Raw genomic sequence first — 23,541 nt, 5'->3', positions numbered from 1 at the left:
CTGCTTCCTACTGGCTACTACTATACAGGGGTCTCAAAAAGAATGGTGGGGTTTCAAACGGCTGTAGGTTGTGAAGTATTGGACCTACAGCGCTCTGGTAGGGCTTGAATGAAAGAGGGAGTTGTTAGGTGTCAAATGACTGCCACTAGAGAGACCCACATTCCTGTTTGTGTCGCCAGTCTTCATTGTTCAGTTTGTTAAGATGGCGTCCGCACAACAGAAGTGATCGAGTTCGCGAAGCGTAATTCAGTTAAGACTGTGAAACATCTAGACACATCTAGTGACAGTCATTTGAAACTTGACAACTCTCTCTTTCTTTCAAGCCCTACCAGAGCGCTGTAGGTCCAATACTTCACAACCTACAGCCGTTTGAATCCCCACCATTCTTTTTGAAACACCTGTGTTATACCGAACATTTTACACCTATAATACAATAATTTTGAAATTTATCTAGTTTTTTCTTTAAATAGGTATGCCAATGTTTGACACCAATAGGCAATAACTATTATTAATATTAACCACAAAGGTATATGAATACACATTATTGAAGAAAACCGAATCAACTCAAATTTTACTTTTATGAACCAAACATTTTATATTTTATGTACATAACAACTAAACAACAAAATAATAATAATAATTATATTAATAATATATTAACTGATTGTGTGTCAATATTATACTATTAAAAAATTATAACAAAATAATTTCCTAAACATTTTTTTATTATTACTTAGTCGTCATAAAAAATATCAAACGGAATTAATTTTTACAATTTTATCATTTTAAATAAGTCACAATTTGACAAAAGGAATGATAGCAATCACAATAAGATATACATGTTACATCGAGATAAAAATATATGATTTAACTTTTTTTATTTACAAAATAAATTTTTTGTGAGTTGTGTATTAGTAGCCTAAGTTAAAATAGAATCCTACAATGTTCACTGGGAATTAAATAGAAAGTATGTACATTGTCTAACAAGGTCAATTATTTTTTCATGAACAACAACAATAAAAGCATTAAAATAATTGTAAAGCAATAATTTTTAGAACAAAAAAAATTATTAGGTAAATACTTAAGTAAGGTAACATATTATACGCAAGTAAAAGTACAAGCAAAATAAGTACAATAAACTAGCAAAGAGATCAATATAATAATTATTATTAATAATGGTTATTAGTTAAACTTAACATCATTTAAGCGGGACGGAAAACCAAACTTATTGTAAAGAAACATTGAAAATAAATAACAATAAATTGGTGTACATAAAAAATCATCATTGAATAGATACAGCTAGTAAGTTATTTACAATTATTATTAATGATATAAATGTTAGCAGCGTTAAAGCAAATTTTGGAGTTGTCATTAAATATGGTACTTTTTTAGGAAACAAATAGAGGTTACATAGTATTATAATTTTTCTAAACTGGTAAAAATTAAAAAAAAAAATAATACTATCTAGTAAAAAATGATAAAACATTATTAGCCTAAATAACAGTTTTAGATTAATAAGGTGTTACCCCTAATTCAATATATAGCCTATAAAAAAATATTTTAAAAAAAATGTAATTTACTCAACATCTTAAAAAAATAACATACAGAATAATCTTGTACGCAATGAAAAATGTTATTACAAATATCTACTACTTAATATAATTATATCCAGTATTACAACATGAAAATCCAACGGAATAAAAATGAGCATAGTATTACTTGTCTTGCAAATATAACACAAACAGTAATACTTTTGAGCACCTTACTACATGTAAATGCATACAATTTCATCTATAGCTTGACGTTGTATGCTATTGTTCTATAATACAATAATTGACTAATGCTAAGCATTTTAATAATAATAATAATAATAATTCATAATTAAGAACTATTTCAAATTGCCTAAAATAGAAAAATAATGTACCTATATTATTGTTAAGGTGGTAAAATAAACGAAAACAACATTTAACACAAATACAGGTTGGAATATAACTCATTTAGATTTTAAATATTGTAACAGTAAATTAATTGGATAGAAAGGTTTAATGTATTGCACAAATGAATTACCCTACGTTTTGAAAATGAAATAAAAACAATAAATTAATTTAAAAAAACGCTAGGAAAACGCTATTAAGTACCTACGGTAATAAAAAAAATGTAGACTAGTCAAGTAGTAATGTTGTGATCTTTTTTTAAAACTACTAAATAAGGCTTTTGTAGTACATCATAATTCGGTAGGCTATCCAATATTTTTTGCGCTTCCAGACTTACAATAGTTTCTATGGAATTATTACAGCTCTCAGCAACATCATTTGATTGGGCTGTTTCATCTGACTGCGTTATGATGGTATTAGTTAATATATCAATGGTAGTATCCGTTTGATTGACAAATACTTCTTCAATATTGTCATTTTTATTGATAGTTTCCATCGCAATAGTGTCCTTTAGAATGGTATCTATTACATTTATAGCGTCTATCGCAGTGGTGTTCATTAAGGCAGTATCTATTGAAGTTAAGGTGTCAGGGTACAAGGTATTGTCTATTGTAGTGGAGCCCATTATAACGACTGAATCCACTATAGTATCTAAAGCATCTATTATTGTGCTATTTGTTGTTGCAGTGGTGTCCTCTAGAATGTCATCCATTTGTTTGGTTTCTGTTTCTGAGTCATGATTATTAGTCAATGACAATGACGATACACTGAAGAAATCTTGGAATGCTGGACTTTCAGAATTGTCATCGCTTACTTCTACAATTTCTGGTAATTCTTCTTTTACAGTCTCTCGTACTTTCCATTTTTCAGGTCGAACTATACAAATAAAGAACAATTTTCAGCAATTAAAAATAGCAAATTAATATAATTAAGCACTGCAATATACAAAACACCTTTAGGAATTTGCAGTTAGATGTGTTTCATCTTAAAGTACATTTAAAGTATTATATTACTGTTAATATATAAGAAGTGTTCATTCTACACTAAACCTGGGCATTATTATTACAAAAAATACTTACTCATTTGAAAATTATGAGTCATTTAAAATACATTGTAATTTGCACATTAAATAATTTTTGGTTTAAAATAAATTTGTAATTGTTGGATTAAAAAAATGTGTATTGAAATGCATTATTGTTTACTTTTTTAAATAATAAATGATTTGAAATAATTTATTACTTAAATTCCAAATCGTTTTTTATATGTTATTTAAATACCTATTTGTTCAAATACAAATATAATTTTAATTAAATTTATTTTTATTTAAACCAAAAATTAATAGTATAATGTCCAGGTTTTTTCTACATTAATCAAGCACCAAAACAGTTGACAGTAATGATAAGCAATGAGCATTATTTAAGGCAACATACCACTAAGATTATTAGATTTAATTAGCAATACAAAATAATAAATTAGTTGCGATCTAATTATTAAATATAATATAATCTACTTAAACTTCAACTATTTAAAAATTTGAATTGGACCTTAATAATAGGTTAAAGCATGCAAAGCATTTTTAAAAGTTAAAATCAGTTTTGAAGTACATTGCTTATGGTTTTATAAACAATGTCCGGTAAATAGTTGTATTTACTTAATACAGCTTCAAAGAAATTACTGAAAACACACCGCAGTAGACTTTTTTTTAATGAATATACACACACGCAATTATGCAAAAACATAAATACTCACGGGTGTTTGTACAGCATGGTGCAAGTGTATCAAGGAGCTCAAGATCGAGTAGCGATGAATTATTACCTATTTAGGCCATAATAACAAATGTTTAGCTCCACCACCAATATTAATTTAATAAAAGTCATATAATCAATGTTATAAGAGGATAGAAGTACATATTTAAGAAAATTATTATTAACTTAAACACAGTTCTTAGCAAAAACAATAAAATATTTATGTCCATACTTTTTCTTTGACTTTTTATCTATAACAATATCCCGGTAATAAGATTTTCGATGTCTAGATAAAAGATTGTGTACCAAAAATTGTAAACAATAAAGTAATTTTTTTTTTCATTAAACAAGTGTAAACAAAACAATTGTTGTATCCTGTATTACTGTTAAATCTATAATTTTGAAATTTACAAATTTATGAAATTTATAAAAAAAATTTTTAACCAAAAGTAGACAAAATGTTTAGACATTTTTCTTTATTAAATTACAACCAAAGTTAAAAAATAAACTCTCCTTTGTAAATAAACCTCGTAAGTATTTGCTATATTGAATTGTATGATTTGTTAGTAAGTATAATAACCAAAAATAACCAAATACAAACAAAAACCACACTTAAGTATTTAAAAAACTATTTTACCAATGTTGATAGAAAGAAAGGATTTATTAGATTCCACTGACTATTTGCTAGAAAAAGCATAAACATACTTTGTAAATATTTAATGCTTGATTATAAAAAAAAATTATTTTTTTATTTATATTGGGTAAATTGAAAATATTGACTATTATCTCAACAAATTAACTAAATTATACATAACTGCAGTAGTAATTAGTATACATCATTAGTTAAATACAAGTGTTTGTTTGTGCTGTAAAAAGCCTATTGAATATTTTGATGTTTTTGCTAGTAACTTGTCTTTGTATGTTAAATGTTATTATACTACGTAGATAAGTTAACCATAAGACAAAGATATATTCAAAAATTTGAATTAGTAGTACAAAATAACAGTATAAATACTACTCTAAAATTGTATTAGTTTAACTACTAAATAATGGTTAATATTAGTTTGTTTATAATGATCAAAGCAACCTTATATAATTACATTTAATGAATGGCTGAATTTTTACTAAATAAAATATATTTTGAATAATATTTATAAAAAAAAATTCATGTGTACTTATTTCAAATATATTTTTAATTTTCATAAAACTGAAATGCTTTGATTTTGCTGAAATTATTGATTATTTTATAATATATCTAACAATTTATGTGACAATTTTTTTTTAATACATTATTTGATAATTCAAATGAATATAATAGTCATATTTAGATTATGTGAGTATCATCTACAATGTACTAAATAACAAATTTCATGAATGACACAAATATCTATCAGCTATAATCTTTTATTTTAGTTTTAAAGAAAAAAGACAATCTTATTAATATTTTTATACTGTTAAATTTGTAATAAAGTTAATATTTTACAAAGTAGTTATGATAGGTAAAGGAATTCAAGATAATATCCACTAAAGAAATTAAAAAAACGTTAAGTTGGTATTTCACGTTTAACATTTATAGCTACTTACAGTCCAATGGGTTTATTAGACCACTGCTTTTCCAATCAAATTCAGGGTCTGGTACAGTTTCCTTTATGATAATAATAAGTTATTTAAGTGTGAGGATATTAGTCAAACATTTTATTAGTAAAAAAAAGTGAGATGAAATTCACCTGCGACGGACTAGTGGAAAAAGATGGAGATAGTTTTACTTCGGATGCATCGTTATTACAAGCTTTTAACGGTTCCAATGGATTATTAGACATATTTGCAGCAAACCTTGGGACTTTTGAATTCCCAAAAGCACCATATAACTGCCACATTTAAATAAAATTAATTGCGTGAAAAAAATAAAAAATAAATGTTATATTATATTTACATTTTTTTTATAAATAATAGAAATGTTATACACTCACTATATTTCTTGAGTCGATGGACAGAGATGATAGAAAAACATTATTTGATTCTGATTTGGACCAATTATATTTTAAAGCTGGGCTGGATTCTATATCTTTTAAACTATTCCAAACACATGACTCCGTTATCTCATCGTCTAAGTTTAGTACATGAACTTCTTCAGGTTGTAGCTATACATAATATGAAAAAATTAATTTTATTAATTATTAAAAAATTCATCTAATTCAACAAATTAAAAAAACTTACATAATCCTCTTGAAAAATATTATTGCATAATTCTTTATAGTCGAGCGTTGTGCTTGGAATCATATGTAGTTTTGAATCATCAAGTTCTTTTTTTTCTAAAAATTCAGCTACAGAAGAACCAGGTTCAAAATCACAAAAATTGTCATTTTCAATATCTTGATTTAAAACACTAGGTTGAGCATTTATTTTACCACTTGGTTTTGTGTGTTCACTATAGTTGTTAAACATTGGCATACTACTTTCAAAATCACAAAAATCATCATCAGTTTTGTTGGCTGTACTAGTTGGGTTAGCCACTGGCGCGGATGTGGGGAATGCATGGAAATCACAAAATTCATCAAATTCAGCATCCAAATCATGTTCAATTTTGTTGACTTCATCTTGATTTTGAAGACTTGAGCAATAATTAGTACATATTGATTTGACATGTTCATGTTTATTATTTTCAATTAAGGTAGGATTATTTTCATCGAGTTCTGTGAATTGGGTCTCTGGTACATAATCCACATGTACATTAGTTTTAGTATTAGTAGAATCATCACTAACTTTCTCAACAATATTCTCGGGAGTTCGATTCGGTAAAGATATATTAACACAATTTGTTGGACTGGTTTCAATGCTACAAAATTCAGTATAGTTACTTTGTTGATCACTTATGTTAATACCAGATAATTCATTTGTAATATTTTGTAAGCCATTTACTATATCAATTTTTGACTTGGTATTATAAATGTTGTCTTCCATGCATTCTGACACAACATTTTCAACACAATTAATTCTAGAAGCTGATTTATTGGTTTCTGTATATTCTAAATGACCATTTACTAATAATTTTTTATTAGGAAATTCTATTGACATAGGTTCTAATTGATGATTAACGTTATCTTCTTTATTATTTTCTACACTTGATAAACACTGCGACACAATATTATTATTGACATTTTCTAAATTATAAGATTGAATAACAAGTTCTTCACTTTTTAAAATTGTTCTATTCCTGTTAGATAATGTTTTTTGGTCAGATTCCTGGTCACAAATAAAACCATTGACTTTGTCAAAATTGTTATTAGAACTAATAGTTTCTTCATCTTTCCAAGTATTAATTGTTGTTTGATTAAAACTTGATTCAATTTCGGCTGATGATTTTTCTATAAAATCTTTATCAATCACATTTAGTGATAGTTCAGAAATCATGTTATCTTCATTGATTTCATTATGACCAACTACCTTCTCAATGGGCTCCTCATCAAAAGGCAGTTCTGGAATCCATCTGCTATTGACGGGACCTACAAAAAAACAAACGTAATAGTAAAACAAAAACCTCATAAAAAATAATAACAATAATTATTTGAAAATAATTACTTAAACTAGACTCGGATGGAATTTCTAAGGCTGAATGAGGATAATCCAAATAATCGTCATCGTCTTCCCAGTCCTGTTTGGTGATGGGAGGCGGTGAAGCTGGAATCAATGGTGGAATATTTTCGGACATTTTAAACAAAAACTTTCATTTATTCGAGTGTAACACAATTTTTATGAACCGCATAGGTAAGGTAATTTATATTTTTAAAATATTTCAAAAAAACCAAACTAAGAAGTCTAGAGCGGATTTAGAGGTGCATGCAATATGGTGGCAAGCACGAGTTATACGAGAAAACAAAAACGTAGATAGAAATATTTTAAAGAACAGTGAACGGAAAAACAAATTTTTAATAGAAACAAATTTTTTAAAAACCAGCCTAGCCCTATTTATGTTAAGTGGACACTACTAAATATTTATCATATACTTTCAAGTTCCTTATAAAATATAATCTCAATCATATTGCGTGATAACAATTGATTACAAAAGAAAAGTGAACGTTGTATGGTATGTGCAAGGTTATAACCGCGACCGTAGTTGAATGTAAAAACTAAAATATTATACGCCATTCACTTGAACTTATGGGCTTAGAAAATGGAATTATGCACTATCAAGTAACTAATAAGTAATAAGTAATAACTAATAAGCAGTAAGCAGTAATACCCAAGTATCTCCGAGTTGAATACGTATCAGTTACTCGAGTACTAGTTGCCCCCACGGCCTCCAAAATCACATACCATTAATTATTATATTATTGAATTACATTACTAAATAATAAAAAAGAAAACTAAAAATATTTTTAATTGACAATAAATATTTTATAATACCAATTTAAATATACAACTAATGCACTGTGCACACCATCTATTCCTTTTGTAATAAAACAATATGTTGAACGTTAAATACATTATTTTACAATATTTTTGTATTCTTAAAAATCATAGGATCATTTTTAATAACCGATTATAATTGAATTTAAAATTATAAAAATTATAGCTATGAATTTGAACTAAAATTGATTTCAATTTTAGAATAGGCCATGGAGGCGGGCGAGACTTTTTAGGGTAGGCTTGGACCGCTCCTATCATCGCCACTGCGTATCTCTTTATATTATGTTTTATAACTGCTGTTAATAAATAGTCTTTATTCCGATAAAGTCATGCAAATTATGTTATTACTTAGGTATGAACATAGTACAGCATTTATACATTAAAATCTTTGAGTAGGGTTTTGTAGTTAAACCGTAAATAAATTTATTTTTATGGAATTTTTTTACTTGGCCTCCCGCCTTAGTTCCTTTGAGGTATATTAAATATAAAAAAAAAGTTGCCACAATAATAATTGCTGTAAGTAATCTATAGGTCTAGATAATTGCGTCACTAGTAAAAAGTTGAAAACAATACCTATAGTCTTTACTAAACGTATTGTTCGTAGAAATAAATAGATTGCATACTATTAAAATTACATTAGGTGTAGATGCAAAAATCATTATTTATCAAGTGCAATTAATAAGCCTAAGTGCAGCTATTATTAGTTTTATAGGCGTATCGTTGAAATGAGTGTAATTAAATAATTATTAGGTATATTATAAATATAAATCACTTGCACTTATAAACAGGATGTTCTAGTGACGTTTGACAGACGTTTCATACAAGAAATTATATTAATATGTTGGTAATCGCCAATCGGTATGCACGTGACAATTTCAAATTTTAAAACTGTGTTGTAAAAAAACAGTCCTAGTAATAGTGCCTAATTACCTACCAATATTACCATAACAGTAAAATAACACGTTTTAATAAGTATTCTAAATCGAGTTTTATCACATTTGAAAATTGAATTAGTAGTACCTATAACAATAAGTAACAATAAGTAGAGAATAAATAATAATATATTACCATTGCCAAATAACACTTTATCATATCCATATCTTGGTTCGTTTTTTTTAATAAAAATTTAATAAGAAGGTATTTTACAAAAAAATGTATTTTTTTATTTATTCAAAATAATTAAATAATTTTATAATTTTTTAGCTATAACATAGTTTCTCAAAACCTGTGACCACCCCGTCGTCACTATGTACTGTTTCCAATAGTTATGCGGTATAAGTAGAGAATAAATAATAATATATTACCATTGCCAAATAACACTTTATCATATCCATATCTTGGTTCGTTTTTTTTAATAAAAATTTAATAAGAAGGTATTTTACAAAAAAATGTATTTTTTTATTTATTCAAAATAATTAAATAATTTTATAATTTTTTAGCTATAACATAGTTTCTCAAAACCTGTGACCACCCCGTCGTCACTATGTACTGTTTCCAATAGTTATGCGGTATGCTACTGTGTTGGCTTTTGTTTATTTTATTAACATCACTTAAACAATAATTTTATTTTATTATTTATACTATTATGTTATGTCATTGATTTTAAGCTAGGATTTTGGAATACTTCTTTTTCAAAGCAAAGACTATGAATTTCTAAGAATTGGGAGTGAGTGGTAAGGTTGAGAATCTAATAAATTATATTGGAAACATTTGGTTTAGGCCTTGTATTATTAAAGAATCAGCTAATAAAACTTAATTTTAAATCGTTCAATTCGGACTCTATTATCCATAATCGATTTTATACAAGATCACTAGTAATGAACGTCTTTTACATAATATTTTTAATTATTTTAGACTATAATTAATATTTAAGAACTCAATTTATTTCTGAAATTAACCTTACTAAAAATGTCTCCAAAAAATTATATATTTTACACAGTCAACCTCTATATTTTATTTTTTGTATTTAAAATTAAAACAAAATATCAATTACATTGTAGTGATGATTTACGTTGGTTATTATATATATGATACCTATGTCGTATATTATTATATTGACATAATATTGTTATGTCGTATCATTTTTGTAGTTCTTATCAGTGTATGACCTCACATGGTAATAATATTGATAAAGGCGTAGTACCTATACAACTTTATTTATTATCTATCGTGAGCGGAATAATTATTTATTGATTATTATTGTTTTGTTCAATGTTATCTATTTAAACAGCTAAATTTTGCTCGTGAAACATTCTTATTTCTTCTTAAAAATTAAAATTATAAGATACAAAGTTTAGACTTTAGTACATATGTGTGCTATTTTGAAATGAACAATAATTATATTGACAATTATATTTTCCCCCAAAAATGTTAAACTATTTAGTTTTGCTTAAGAAATCTTAATAGGTGATGTGAGTATTAACTTTTTTAAAATGATGCAAAGACCAATTGAAATGATAGACCCCCACAAATATGTTACTGTTGTACCGATCGAATATCCTCGGCACAGACAGCAGCAGCAGCAGCAGCAACTGCAGCAGCATCAGCTGCAGCAGCAGTTTATAAAACCTCCTGATGAGTACAGGTAATGCAGAATATATATTGATGGTGTAGTATAAAGTAATTATTCTATCAATGTCTAATTTGTATATTAAAGAGATGATTACCCTCAAAATCGGAACTGGCCACACACTAGAGTTATTAATTCTGAAGCTGAAACAATTCGAAGGAAACAACTGAAAAGATCGATAGAGCATAAATTAGCACAAAAACATCATAGAAATGAATTCATTCAAACATGTTCAAAGCAACTAATTAGTGCTCCTCCAGCATTCCAAACTAATCCTATACCTTCTAAAAAACGTAAGTGTTATTATTATATGAGACGTCAACTACATAAACTAGGGTAGGTATAAGTGCACTTTACCAGACACCCTTTTTTTGCAATTTTATTTTTACCATCTTGTAGTATTTTTTTACACTGATTACAAATCTGAAGCCAAAAAATGGTAGCCTCCTCAAGTTTCCAAGTTTTAGCTACTTGAAATTCATATATTTCTGCTGTAGTATCTTAATAGGCGGTGGCAACTGAGGTGTCAGGGGCAGCCGCAGTCGCCTATTGCCATACCATACATTTGTTGGTGAGGCAAGGGTAGGTTTGTTTGGGTTTGGACTTGTTAGGTCTCTAACGCTTCCAGATTGGTAGGTTAGGTTAGTTAAATCCTTCAGGCAAGCTATTTTTTCCGCTGAGAGTTTTAGGGCGTGAGCTCAACGAAGAGTCCCAAAAGGGCTTGAGTCGGCTCCAGAAGCCGGCAGGCGTAAGGAGTTGTTTTATATCATAGAAGATTTACTCACTTGAAGCTTTAATATTTAAGAAAATTGTATTGTTCTTCAATACAATATTGATATTACATCATTGATAATAATATAATAATCAATAATAATAATAAAAATAAATAATCAACTAATAATAGCACTTGCGTTGCCCACAAATGTATGGTGTGGCAGTGAGCGTCTGCGGCCGCCACCGCCAGCCGCCAATTGTTATTAATGCGGTAGTATGAAAATTTCAAGTAACTTAGGAACTATAGGAGTCAGCAGATTTTGTATACAGATTTTTAATCAGCATAAAAAAATACTTCAAGATGGTAAGAAAAAATCATAAAAAAAGGGTGTCCGGACTCGTGTACCTACATAATACATTATTTATCTAATAGATAGATTCTAATAAATTATTTTACTGCATCACTTTTTAACTATGATAAAGTTTAATTACTTACTTATATATAAATTCTAATATCTAGATAGGTGTATAAGTTCTATTTTTTTTCTTAAAATTTGTATATGTTCTTAAATAGCTATGAAAGTTTTTGTGTACACAATGGCCGATGTAGTATTGCATATGGATTTAGAGGATTCTAATTCGACAACGGTATCTGAACTTGTTGACATTATTTTAAAACCAAAAAATTTGGGACTACCGAAAATGGCAAAAAATGTGTTTACGATTTGGATGAAATCAAATGTTTTAGGTAACTTAATTTGTCTTTGATTAATGGATGCTCTAAGTAATGTACTTGAATAAGATTTTATTTGTTTAATTAATTCTTAAAAATATCTTTATAGAGATCCAGTTAAAACCGTACCATAAGTTGTGGACACTCTATCAGAAGTGGTCTGCCTTGGAGGATAAATATTGTAATGAACCAGATAAAATGGTTGTTCAACCACTGTTATGGTTTCAAAGAAATGTGTTCTTCCCAAAAAAAGAAGAGGAGAAAATTAAGTAAGTTATTTATTTATATTATGCTAATTTAGTAACAATGTTCTTCACTTGTTATTTCATTTTTAAGGGATCCAAAAATTATCGAGTTACTGTATGCCGAGGCCAAGTATAATGTTTTGCAAGGTCGGTATCCAGTTGAAGTCAATCACTGTTTGATGTTAGCTATTATTCAATGTCGAATAGAGCTAGGATCAAATAATTTGCAACAGTATAATTCAAGTTTTTTCAGGTAATTAGATGTTTTTAGTTGTTGAAAGGGTTAACTTTTATGATAAAGTTTATTTTAATATTATTACTGGGGACACTAAGAAAATACTATACTTATTGTTTTGTATGAAAATGTATAGCCACTTAAAGTTCATAAAATTATCTAAAATATTTAAACACAAGGTAATTTTTTTTATTGAACTTAGTAATTTATTTTATAAATAATTAACCTTCCAGCGGGCACGCTACTTGCGATAACATGAGTAGTCGTGCGTTGTATAATTTACAACAATACTAAAGGTTAGGTGATAAGCGTACATCCGATTAATTTGTATGAAATATAAATTAATATACTGTATCTTAAACCTTAATTTAATAATAGGCTGTAATAAAAAAAAATAATAAGAACATTATATACACACAAAACATATACATAGATAACAATTTAAGTAAAACAAAGTTGGTAAGAACAAAGCTAAGTTATTGTATTATTTACAGTAGAGCGCTCGCTGAAAAGTTAAATATAATTTATTTTTCACACCAGTGACGTCGTAGCTGTTGTGTAATGATATGCTATAAAAGATGTTACCAGAATGATATGTGCACGAGTATTATCTAATTAATTTTTAATTTTTAAATGCTTATTATATTTCTTGTGTTCCATTACCTGTATTTTTATTTGTACAGAGACAACAAAGAACGATTTTTGCCAGCACATTTGTATAAGAAATGGTCATCGTGGTTTAGACTAGATAGAAAAAGTACACCTCACTCTCGACTTGCTGAACATTTGAAACGATTACAAATTACTGGATCAGACCGCAAACTGTATCAAAAATATTTGGAATGTAGTTACATGCTTCCATTTTATGGGTGAGAATAAAATGAGTGTATACTAAATTGTAAATCAAAACAGTTAACTTAATTTTATTGTTAATACCCCGCAAGTACTTTGTTCCGTATTGTCTTCAGTTAAGTCACTACTGCAAATGTCATGATGCTTTTCTTAAATGTGATTCTATCCACCTCCATTTCATTCTTTTCTTGTCTTGCAGTTCTTTTTGTTATTTTTCTATCATATTTAAACTTTTTAATACCACACTAATTAGGTAATATTATTGTTCACTTTTTTACTTCTATTGGCTTTGTTTTAAAAATAAATATTTTTCATTATGGTAAATATAATGTATATGTAAAGTATAAGGCAATGTATGTTTTATATTACTTTTTTTTTTTAACAGTCAAAATTCTTTAGAAAATTCATGTTCATACCAATAACATAGTTTTAACTTATTATCTATCTTTTTATTATACGTTAACATATTATCATAGTTCTGACCTTTATTTTATATTTCATATTTTAATACTTCTTAGTTTGTATCAAATTTTATTGTGATTAGTACAATGTTTTTAAGGTTGTTCTGATAACCAACCTACACAGCGGTTACGTTAGGCATTAGCTGACTAGCATCATTTCAGTTATAACCTAATAGAATTAAATTAATTGTATCATAATCATTCATCATCATCAAGCAAGCTTATAGGTCATGAAGACCTAACGCTGCTGTTATGAGATAGTTACTAGACGAGTTAACTATCCGGGATGGGTTGTCAGTCTAAAATTAATTTTATAATATTTTTAAACATAATTACTAATTATTTTGTAAACAATACTATAATTGAATTATAAAGAATTGATGAACATTTTACAGGTGTGCGTTTTTTCCTGGACAAATCGAGCAGCCCGTACGAGGTCTAATGTCTTTGTTGAATCACAAAGATGTTCCTATTTATGTTGCAATAAACACTGAAGGTGTTTATATTTTAGATAATACTGAAAATGTAAGTGTGTATGCTTTTTATTAATTTATAACTCTTTATAAATTCTTTTACAAGACGTTACACCTATATAAATTTTACATTTACCTATTCTTATTATTTTAGTGTTTGTTATTGGGTCTTAAGTACCAAGACTTTTCTTGGGAATTCGCTAAACCGTCCGAAGGAAAAAACAGTCATTGCTTGCCTTGCATTTTTTTACAATTTCTGGTCCTCGAAAATGGCACAAGAGTATCAAAAATTGTACAAGTGTTTTCTAAACAAGTAACCTGATATACAGCTTTAAAGTTATTATAATGTGAATTATCTCATGCAAATATTATTATCTACTGTAGGCTGTTATGATGGACGCTTTAATTGCGTGTTTTGTAGAAGATTTTAGGCATAAACTTGCTATGAACGATTACGATGATGTAGACAGGACTGGTGGTTTTGAACACATTTCTGTTGCTGATGGTAATTATTATAAAATAATTTTAAGACAAAATATTTGCTTACAATAATATATTTTTGTTAATAGGTTCTCGAATACCTTTAGCTCACCTTTATCGCAGCGAACCGCAGTCAAGGTTGTTAAATAAACTCAACAAATTAACATTGGCAACATTTGACGAAGACGGTAAGTTTGTAAATGACTCTAAAGGAGATAATTTTTTTTACTAATAAGCATGTTATTTAATTTGGTACAAAGTAGTTGTTAGTTTTGTGAATTTTTCATATATTTTATAGTGCACATAAAATATATCTCAATTGTTAAAATTGAAATAATTTCTTATTTACTACCAAATGCAAGGTATTTTATTTCATTTATTGCAATGCCTACGATATTTATTTTGACTTCGATATAGTGCGGCTCGAACGATTAAAGCCATTAATTGACTTTGTCTAAGTAGATGTAATTTAATTTTTTATTGTTTTAAAACTAAAGTTCAACATGAACTTTGAAAGTATTTCTGGCTTGAGATATCCGTTTAACCATCCAGTCATAGTGAGCTGCAGTGGTCAGCCGTCAGTGACCCAATAATAGCGTGGGCATCCCAAAGGAAAACCTAGCTTAACTAGAGGAAATAAAAAATACCAACTCCGATAGCAAATAATTTATTGTGATAAAATTAATATATTATCTTATTAAATAAATTGCTGTTTTCAATGAAATCGCAGACCACAGCAGGTCACTGCAACCTTATGATGAAGCAGGCGGCAGGTACCTGGGAGCACCGCTGGTATCTTGCTTGACAATAATTTTTAAAGTTTATGTAGCTATAACTTTTGAACTAGAAGATTCTGCGGGTTTCTGATATACACTGAGATTCTTAATCTTCATAATAACACTACAAAATAGTAAAAAAAAAGTTTTTGGTAAGGTACGTTTATATCAAACTTTTTAATTATTATTAAAACACATGTTTTGTATATATAAATTTACTCTGAATCTATGTATTCTTCTTTTGATAGGTATATATAATGATTATTAATCGTTTAAATAAAAATTCCGTTGGTGACATTTTTTCTGGTACCTACTACTTATTGTTCACTTATAATGCAATGATTTTGAAATATACTGCTTTATCCTTTATATAAGTATGTCAATATTTTACTTAATTTTTCAATCATGAGACATCAATAACTAACTAATGATATTAACCACAAAGGTTTGTAAATACACATTATTGAAGAATGAAGAAAAGCTAATCAATTCTCAAATTTTACTTATCAATCATACATATTTTATTTTATGTAAAAACAACTATACAACAAAATAATAATAATCATACTTATAATACATTAAATGTATTATTTATCAAGTATTATATTTTAAATCAGTTATAATTTTACAAGAGGAATGATAGCAATCACAATAATACTAACAGATTATGTCGAGTTTAAAATATTTTTGCAAATTCTGTAATTAAGAGCAATTTAAGTTGAAATAGAATGTTCACTGGCGGTGGGACAAAAAAATTAGTACGTTATCTACAACGTATATAGGTTTTTTAACAACAACAACCTTTGTTTTGACTCCAATATATAATTTTGTATATTAGTTTTATTTGGTAATAATTATTATCATATGTTACTTAATGTTTTATCATTTTACCGATTAATTTTAGTTTTTAGTATTTTTAATTAGTTGTAGATTCTATTGACGGAATAATTAATTGTTTTTCTTTATTTTTTTTCAATATTAAAGGCATGGATGTGGAGTATCACCGCTTAGCTAATAATTTTGCAAGTACTTATATAACAAAAAAAAATATTATTTTCTTTTAAACATTACTAATTTTATGTTTTAGGTCACTGTATAGGGCAAACGGGGTCGTGGTCGTTCAGTTATTAAGTTAAAATAATGATCTCAGTTTACAATTATAACTGTATATCTAACATTTATCTTTAGAGTGTATATTGAAGCTCCTTCGCTTTCCGATATTATTACCAAAATAGCCATTGAATGTTAAAATGTTAATTTTGGTTTTATAGAAACCCCTATACGAAATACCGTTAGAAAATTTGTATTGTTATTTATTTTTTACCTTTTACTTTAAACATTTGTTGATTAAACGTGTGATTCAATTTTTCGACTTTATAAAAATTTAAATCTTGTAAAAAGCCAGAGAGTACAATGTCTAGGGCATATATTGCAGCTAAGTGAGGATGCAGAAGTTCGAGTAGTGATGGACTGGAAGCCAGAAGGTAAATATCCACCCTTTTAAGAAGTTAATAAACGTCGTAGAAAAGATCTGAGAATATAGTGCTAGGTTGAGAGAAATGTAGGGCATTAGTGATGGTGGCATAAGCTCATGGAGAGTACCAGAAGCCAGATAAAGAAAGAAAGAAGAAGATAAGCATTTAAGGATTCATCTATAAATGGACACCAGTATAAATTATACTGCAGTTAAATTATTGTGTTCGGCATTATTTTATATTATTATTTCTTTAAGAACTTTAAACATTTTCATGTTTCACACTTAATGTGTTAATATTTGATTTAAAAAAATATTATCCGTCGCCCTAAATACTCTTATATTACAATATGGTAAGGTAAACTTTTTAATTGTTGTACATTAAAATAAATAGCTATTGCAGTCTCAAATCATTTTAATATTTTGTAAGTTACCTTATATTTATTATAACTTGTATTTTCTTTGCTACTAATTAAGAACCTAGTATTAATAATATGGTTTATCTAATAATTACTGTTTCTTTTTAGCCTTACTAGCTCTTTTCACTCTTGGTTTCTAATGATTAATTTAATTGTAAAACTAGTCATTGTAATTGTATAAATTATTATTTTCAAGGTACAAACGAAAAAACGTACACACGACTTACCAACAAATGTTTATCTTTTTTATTGTGTTAGATTTACTTTATATAGTGGGCTACTGCATATAACTTAATTGATTCTTTAAACCGTGTCTGGACCACTTGCAGTGCTCTAAAATAAGGATTTATGGAATCAAGAAAATTTGGTACAACCTATCATTAGTCTGATACATAATATACTATTGATATGTTTTATTTATTATGCCATTGTATAATTTTATGCTATATTAGTTTTAATAAACATCACCCTATTGAGTTAATACCTAATGTATTAATTAGGCCATTTTTTAATCAAAGCTAGCTTTTGACTTGTGTGTTGTGATATTTTAGCTGTACACAAATAATATATTATATCGTTTATGGAGTACTACTTCATGTTTTATTATGATAAAAAATGTTTAGTACATATATTACGAAATAACTTTTTTCTTGATATTTATTAGAATATAATTTAATGTATTTTGCTTTTTAAACTACATAAAATATATCACATTAAAAAAAAAATATATATTTAATTTATTTTAGCGTAAATATACTGTAATAACACATATTTCGACTATGTAATAGTTACTTACTTACTTTGATTAACTAATAAATGAATACTGATTGTCTTAAAAATAATAAAATATAAATATCTTAAATATTTTGTTGAAAATAGTTGCATATTAATTATTTACCCTTTATTAATAGGCTACAGTCCCAACATTTTTAAATAAGTATATTTTATTAAACGCGTTAAATAGCACCTTTGTAACATTGTCGGTTATATTGTTAAGAAAATCATAAAAACCTTTCTTATTATTATTTTATTTACAAAATAAGTATAGTAGGTAAAAAAATGTAGGGTTTTTTCAAAATGTCATAAATAATATAAAGGAAGATCTAGATAAGAAAGAAGTGAGCTAATTTAATAATACATTACATTTAATCAGATGTTCTATATAATAGTATTATTATAAATTTATGGTTCTTCATCATAAATATTATTAATAAAGTGTACATCATTTAATCCTTCTCGATTTCTGGCAAGCTCAATCGCATAAAATTGTATCCTAATAACTATAAAACTATTAACTTCAGTATAGTCTCCATGTACGTCTTTTCTTATTAATGTTCCAAAATTATAATTTTCCATATTTTTGTAAATTTCACAAAATCTTCGCCATTTCTAAAAAAAAACATAAAATTTAGTATTTTTACTTATAAATAAATAAATTTAATCAAAATTATTTCTACAACTGTTAATTAGATATACTTAACAAAAATTATAAAATATCCCTCTTTTACACTTGAGTGTTTTACAAGCATTGTATCATCTAGTAACCTCCTTCCCTCTTTTAACATACCAAATCATTTCTAATTACTGTCTATTATAAATTCTCCAATCAAAATTACACTATGTTATAATAAACAAAATTTGGCTTTGATGAGAAGCTGAGAAGAAATTGTTAACATATGTTTTTATGTCTGGACCCATTATGTCTAAAATCGCTGGACTAATTTCCTTGTAGGTCTATGGATGAGAAATTATATCAAAAAGGTATTTTATTAGGCCAAAACTGAAAAATATTTACCCAGTCATTTCCGAAATAGAGAAAAACTTATTACGGCATATCATAACTTTTAAAAAGCAGTTGAAATAGAAAAAAAATGTAGCCAAACTTATTTTTTACTAAAGAAAAACCAAAAACACGATTACAAACAAAATAATTTGACAAAACGTCATATTGTTACCTGTTGATACTTGATTTTTAATACTTATGGCTTATTTTGACCCAGAGTAGACTAGGAAAATCTATGTACGGTAGCATTAAAGGACAATGGAAGTTTGTCGCTTTAGACAATCGCCTACCCAGAGAGATAGCCCGTGATGGTGAGTGCCAGCACACTGCCCCTTACTTACTTTTTTTTTTTAATTTTATATATGATAATGTATAAAGGTAATCATATGGCAAATTTTTAGTTTTTATATTTTTGAAAATACTTTTGTTGATTATAATATTACGATATTATAAGCTTTACAATTGACCAATCAATATTTTCAGTAGATTATTTTAAACTAAATAAGTTGAAATATACATTACCATATTACCATACATACATTACCATATTTTTACAGAAGTTAAAATTTCTGTAGTCAAACTTTTGATTATAAGAAAAATCAAAACTTGTTTATAAAAATATTTAGTGTCTATACAACTACTTACATTAAATAATTTTTACCATTTAAACGCTTATTCCTAAGACTTGTAATCTCTTCAGCTCTTCAATACCCCGACTCCACTTTTATTTGGCTTTTTTTTTACAATAATAATAATTTGCTTTATAATCTTTAGACTGTTCACTATAACTTACAATTTTAGACGCTTCATTTTTAATGTCTTCTTCATCGAGTACATCTATTTGGAGGTCAGGAAATAATCGTCTAAATTCTTTGTATATCTTATCATCATGTGGAGTCAAACGTAGTAGTTTCGGATCCACGGAACATAATAACTGAATTAAATATATATAAAACAAACATTCAATAATTATCTCAAAATAATTTTGATTAAATTGCTTATTTAGATTTCAAACCAAAAATCAGAAACTAATGAATATAACACTAAATAAAATTTTTGTTAAAAATAAGCACTATGATTCTAATATCATAATATATGACTTTTAATATAGATACTTATTAAGTATACCCATACTTTAATAGTGAATCAATAAATTGTACTATATAACATGAAGTTTTTGTGTCTGGAACTGCAAGTAAATAATTTACAAAAAAAAACAGTGAAACATTTGTAACAGTGTAACATTTGTATTTAAATAAGTCTAGATTTAATTATGTACCTTATATATATAAATCTGAAAATATAATGAACCTGTTAAAAGGAATGGAAAGCGCCAAATTTTATACAAATAAAAACTAAACACGAGGTCTCTTTCTGAAGTGTTACTAAACAGATTTAAAAAAAAAAATGTTTTTGTTGTAAAGTTCATAACATTTTCTCTAAGGGAGCTAACAGGCAGATTTTTAATTTTATTATTAGCATTTATATGTTTTCTTTTTATAATAAATTTAACTAATTTTCAAATAACTAAATTAAAAATAATAAGCTTTACATAAAAAACATTGAAATCCGTTCAATAGATACACGAGAAAATTACTTTTATAAAAGTTATTTTTTATCAAATCGGAGTAACTCAAAAGTAACTTAAAGTTTTATAACTAGAAAAACTTTATAATTTTTCATCTTAAAATGAGTGGGTATAATTAGATATCTACTAGATAAATTTGTTTCAAATATTCTTTGCCCCTTAATAAATAGCACTTTTTGTTCCTCTTCCATGTTTATAGTACATTTAATATTAATGTTGACAATAACATTATAATTTGTATAGAGCTAATAACAGCTTATTTTTTAAATAATATTTTAAAAATGTAAAAAACTTACATTAAAATATATTTCTGCATGTTCAAAGGCTTTCACTGCCCACAGCATTTCAACCTTTCCCTAAAATGTATACACACTATGCTCAGTAATAGGTATGATACAATTACAAAACATCCTCAGAATACATAATACGTCTTAATATTATTACACTACTACATAAGATAAAAATGTCCTCATAAGTCACATTATTGTCAAGACATTTATAAATGGATTTGAATTTCTTGACATTTTGTTGAGAGAAAGATTAGTTTACATTTTAAAGTTTTAGATGTAAAACTGATCGATATTTAATTAAAAAATGAAAAAAAACCTACACTTTAACTAGGATAAATACAAACAAAATTTGAAAAACAATTCTCTAGAAAAATATAAAGGAATACAAATTAGTGTTAGATCATTAACGTGTTACAAGATCGATTTTGTTGGAACAAAATTACATCTCAATTCTGACAATGAATGGCAAGAAATATCAGTTTTCAATCATAATTAAATTGATGTTTTTAAAATGTTTTAATTATGTATGCTATTTATTTATGCAGCTAGACATATTCTCATGCCTTCTTATGGGGACATTTGAACCGTTGAGAGCAAAGTGGTGTAAGTCACGAAAGTTCAAAATTAAGAAACAAAAGGTTAAAGTAGAAATGTTGTGGTGATTTGTTTATCCACAACATTAGTCTTTTTATTGGTATACTGTACTAAATGAAATTATTTGTAGTTCACAATATTATTTTCACTTTAAACTTTCATGTGCGATTTTCAACTTACACTATATTTGCAGTGACTTTTTTCATGAAATGCTGAAACTAATGACTTACACCATATGTATTCATTTTTATTTCACAAAAATGTCAGCTTAAAGTAAAAAAAAAAAATTGAACAATTAAAATATTTTTTTCATCATTATGAGTTTTTTAACTTTATTAAGCATAAAATAGGTAAAGTCATAATACATCATTAGAAAAAACAGAATGAAGATTACTCTCGACGGCTCTTTTATCGTAAATATAAGCAAATAATATTTTTTAAATGTTTATTGGTTTTACATCATTTCCAAACTCATCAGCCGATCTTGATAATAGATGAGCTCCCATGGACAGTTCTGCAGCTCCCTAAAATCACAAGTAATCCAATATTAATTAAATTAACAAATTATAATATTATTAATATTTTAATGATTATTACATTTAAGAATCCAGTGAATATTAAAAAAAAACAATAGTATTTTATAATAAATAGCTAAAATGTTAGACTTAATAACTTAAATTTAGGTATGATGCAAAATGTTGTAACTCAGACATTACAGATTAATATATATGATATTATATTAATTTTGGACAGGTAAGAATGCAAAATAACTAGAGTGATACCAACAGGTGTTTCAAGATAATAGTAAGCTATATACGAGTTTAGTTTTCACTATTAAAAATATTTTCATTTATAATAACTACATTATTAACATTTATGTAATATACTATTACAATATAATTTCTTTAGAGTAAATAAATATTTCGAATATTCGTAAGGAACAAATATTAATATTATTATCTAAAAATTGTAAGCCTTTAATCTTAAAATCAAACCATCTCACTTACCACACCATTGGCGACAGTCAGACTATCCATTTTGGAATTCAGAACATTAGCAATACAAAAATCGTAGGTACACGAAATCCGAATTTCCAGCGAAAAAAAAAAAAATAATTTATAACTTTACAAACGACATTGAAAACAACGTGTTGACATAATATACACACGAGTCGCTCACCTCAAAAGTGATAAGACTGATAAGTATGATAAGATGGTTACCTGTCCCACGGTTAATATTTGTATACCCGTTAAGCCGTGTACCACTCCGACCTCATTAGTGGTATGTGGTAACCAAACAGCTATCACGGCTATTTTTCATGTTGCACTAAACCAAGAATATATTCTTTATAGGTCTAGGCACTAAACATCCTATTACGGTCTTACATACAAGTTAGGCAACTACATAGGCTACTTAAGGTACTTAATGTACATTAATGTAGTTACTCAATGTATGTATTTACCAATTGATGATCTGAATGTTCGTGGAATCTAGTCAAGAACACCTAGGACAGTTTTTATTTGAATCCATACCTAAACAAGTATACTATGTATAACAAGTATAATATAGGTAAATATAAATATGTGTGATATAACAGGTATCTAGTTGAATAATCATAATATTATATTGAACTGCTAGTCTTTTTGATTCATCAGTAATAAGCCAATCTATTATATTGGAGTACCTACATTCTAGTTGTATAGACTGTGCGTTCTACTTACAACTTAAATGTTGAGATTTAAGATATTTTGTAATTTAAAATTACAAAA

General features: G+C 27.0%; 3 protein-coding genes across 9 annotated transcripts; 1 reads left to right on the top strand and 2 right to left on the bottom strand.

The window, feature by feature from the left end:
• Positions 1-807: 807 nt before the first annotated feature.
• Positions 808-7,682, bottom strand: LOC126844137 (uncharacterized). Of its 3 annotated transcripts, XM_050582021.1 has the most exons (8): positions 7,259-7,682; positions 6,088-7,182; positions 5,897-6,003; positions 5,650-5,820; positions 5,407-5,547; positions 5,264-5,324; positions 3,684-3,749; positions 808-2,810 (listed from the first exon to the last, which is right to left on the bottom strand). In XM_050582021.1, exons 1-8 carry the CDS (start codon positions 7,386-7,388, stop codon positions 2,167-2,169), a joined length of 2,415 nt encoding a protein of 804 aa, XP_050437978.1. In that variant the 5' UTR covers positions 7,389-7,682; the 3' UTR covers positions 808-2,166. The 3 variants fall into 3 exon arrangements, with proteins under 3 accessions (XP_050437978.1, XP_050437976.1, XP_050437977.1); XM_050582019.1 differs by having other exon boundaries at positions 809-2,810; positions 5,897-7,182; XM_050582020.1 differs by lacking the exon at positions 3,684-3,749 and having other exon boundaries at positions 810-2,810; positions 5,897-7,182.
• A 2,609-nt stretch (positions 7,683-10,291) lies between these two features.
• Positions 10,292-18,239, top strand: LOC126844138 (putative FERM domain-containing protein FRMD8P1). 5 transcript variants are annotated; one of them, XM_050582025.1, is made up of 12 exons: positions 10,292-10,670; positions 10,743-10,948; positions 11,944-12,117; positions 12,212-12,371; positions 12,439-12,600; positions 13,266-13,451; positions 14,291-14,420; positions 14,523-14,681; positions 14,753-14,873; positions 14,938-15,036; positions 16,609-16,646; positions 16,712-18,239. In XM_050582025.1, the coding sequence occupies exons 1-12, from the start codon at positions 10,519-10,521 to the stop codon at positions 16,721-16,723; spliced, it is 1,599 nt and encodes a 532-aa protein (XP_050437982.1). In that variant the 5' UTR covers positions 10,292-10,518; the 3' UTR covers positions 16,724-18,239. The 5 variants fall into 5 exon arrangements, with proteins under 5 accessions (XP_050437982.1, XP_050437980.1, XP_050437981.1 ...); XM_050582023.1 differs by having other exon boundaries at positions 16,609-16,650; XM_050582024.1 differs by lacking the exon at positions 16,609-16,646 and having other exon boundaries at positions 17,714-18,191.
• A 405-nt stretch (positions 18,240-18,644) lies between these two features.
• Positions 18,645-22,943, bottom strand: LOC126844154 (protein PBDC1). The gene is made up of 5 exons (XM_050582051.1): positions 22,780-22,943; positions 22,231-22,296; positions 21,185-21,244; positions 20,094-20,234; positions 18,645-18,906 (listed from the first exon to the last, which is right to left on the bottom strand). Exons 1-5 carry the CDS (start codon positions 22,807-22,809, stop codon positions 18,700-18,702), a joined length of 504 nt encoding a protein of 167 aa, XP_050438008.1. The 5' UTR covers positions 22,810-22,943; the 3' UTR covers positions 18,645-18,699.
• Positions 22,944-23,541: the final 598 nt, after the last annotated feature.

The sequence above is a fragment of the Adelges cooleyi genome, unplaced genomic scaffold (genome assembly GCF_023614345.1).
Source record: "Adelges cooleyi isolate 19-005CV unplaced genomic scaffold, UGA_ACOO_1.1 ACOO_flye_CR_arks_rails_tigmint_CR_PRNA_651, whole genome shotgun sequence".
NCBI classification, from domain to species: domain Eukaryota; kingdom Metazoa; phylum Arthropoda; class Insecta; order Hemiptera; family Adelgidae; genus Adelges; species Adelges cooleyi.
Note: the sequence above shows the minus strand (reverse complement) of the source record. Positions and strands in the feature narration are given on the sequence as shown.

Excerpts from the sequence above, each read along its gene's own strand:
- LOC126844154 (XM_050582051.1), bottom strand. The coding sequence starts at position 22,809 with ATGGATAGTCTGACTGTCGCCAATGGTGTG. Across the intron at positions 22,297-22,779 it reads TGACTGTCGCCAATGGTGTG|GGAGCTGCAGAACTGTCCAT; the intron begins GTAAGTGAGATG and ends TTGTGATTTTAG. Across the intron at positions 21,245-22,230 it reads CTGATGAGTTTGGAAATGAT|GGAAAGGTTGAAATGCTGTG; the intron begins GTAAAACCAATA and ends TATACATTTTAG.
- LOC126844137 (XM_050582019.1), bottom strand. The coding sequence starts at position 7,388 with ATGTCCGAAAATATTCCACCATTGATTCCAGCTTCACCGCCTCCCATC. Across the intron at positions 5,821-5,896 it reads ATATTTTTCAAGAGGATTAT|CTACAACCTGAAGAAGTTCA; the intron begins GTAAGTTTTTTT and ends TATTATGTATAG. Across the intron at positions 3,750-5,263 it reads TCTAATAAACCCATTGGACT|GTAATAATTCATCGCTACTC; the intron begins GTAAGTAGCTAT and ends TGGCCTAAATAG.
- LOC126844138 (XM_050582022.1), top strand. The coding sequence starts at position 10,519 with ATGATGCAAAGACCAATTGAAATGATAGACCCCCACAAATATGTTACT. Across the intron at positions 14,682-14,752 it reads TACAAGTGTTTTCTAAACAA|GCTGTTATGATGGACGCTTT; the intron begins GTAACCTGATAT and ends TATCTACTGTAG. Across the intron at positions 15,037-15,578 it reads GGCAACATTTGACGAAGACG|ACCACAGCAGGTCACTGCAA; the intron begins GTAAGTTTGTAA and ends ATGAAATCGCAG.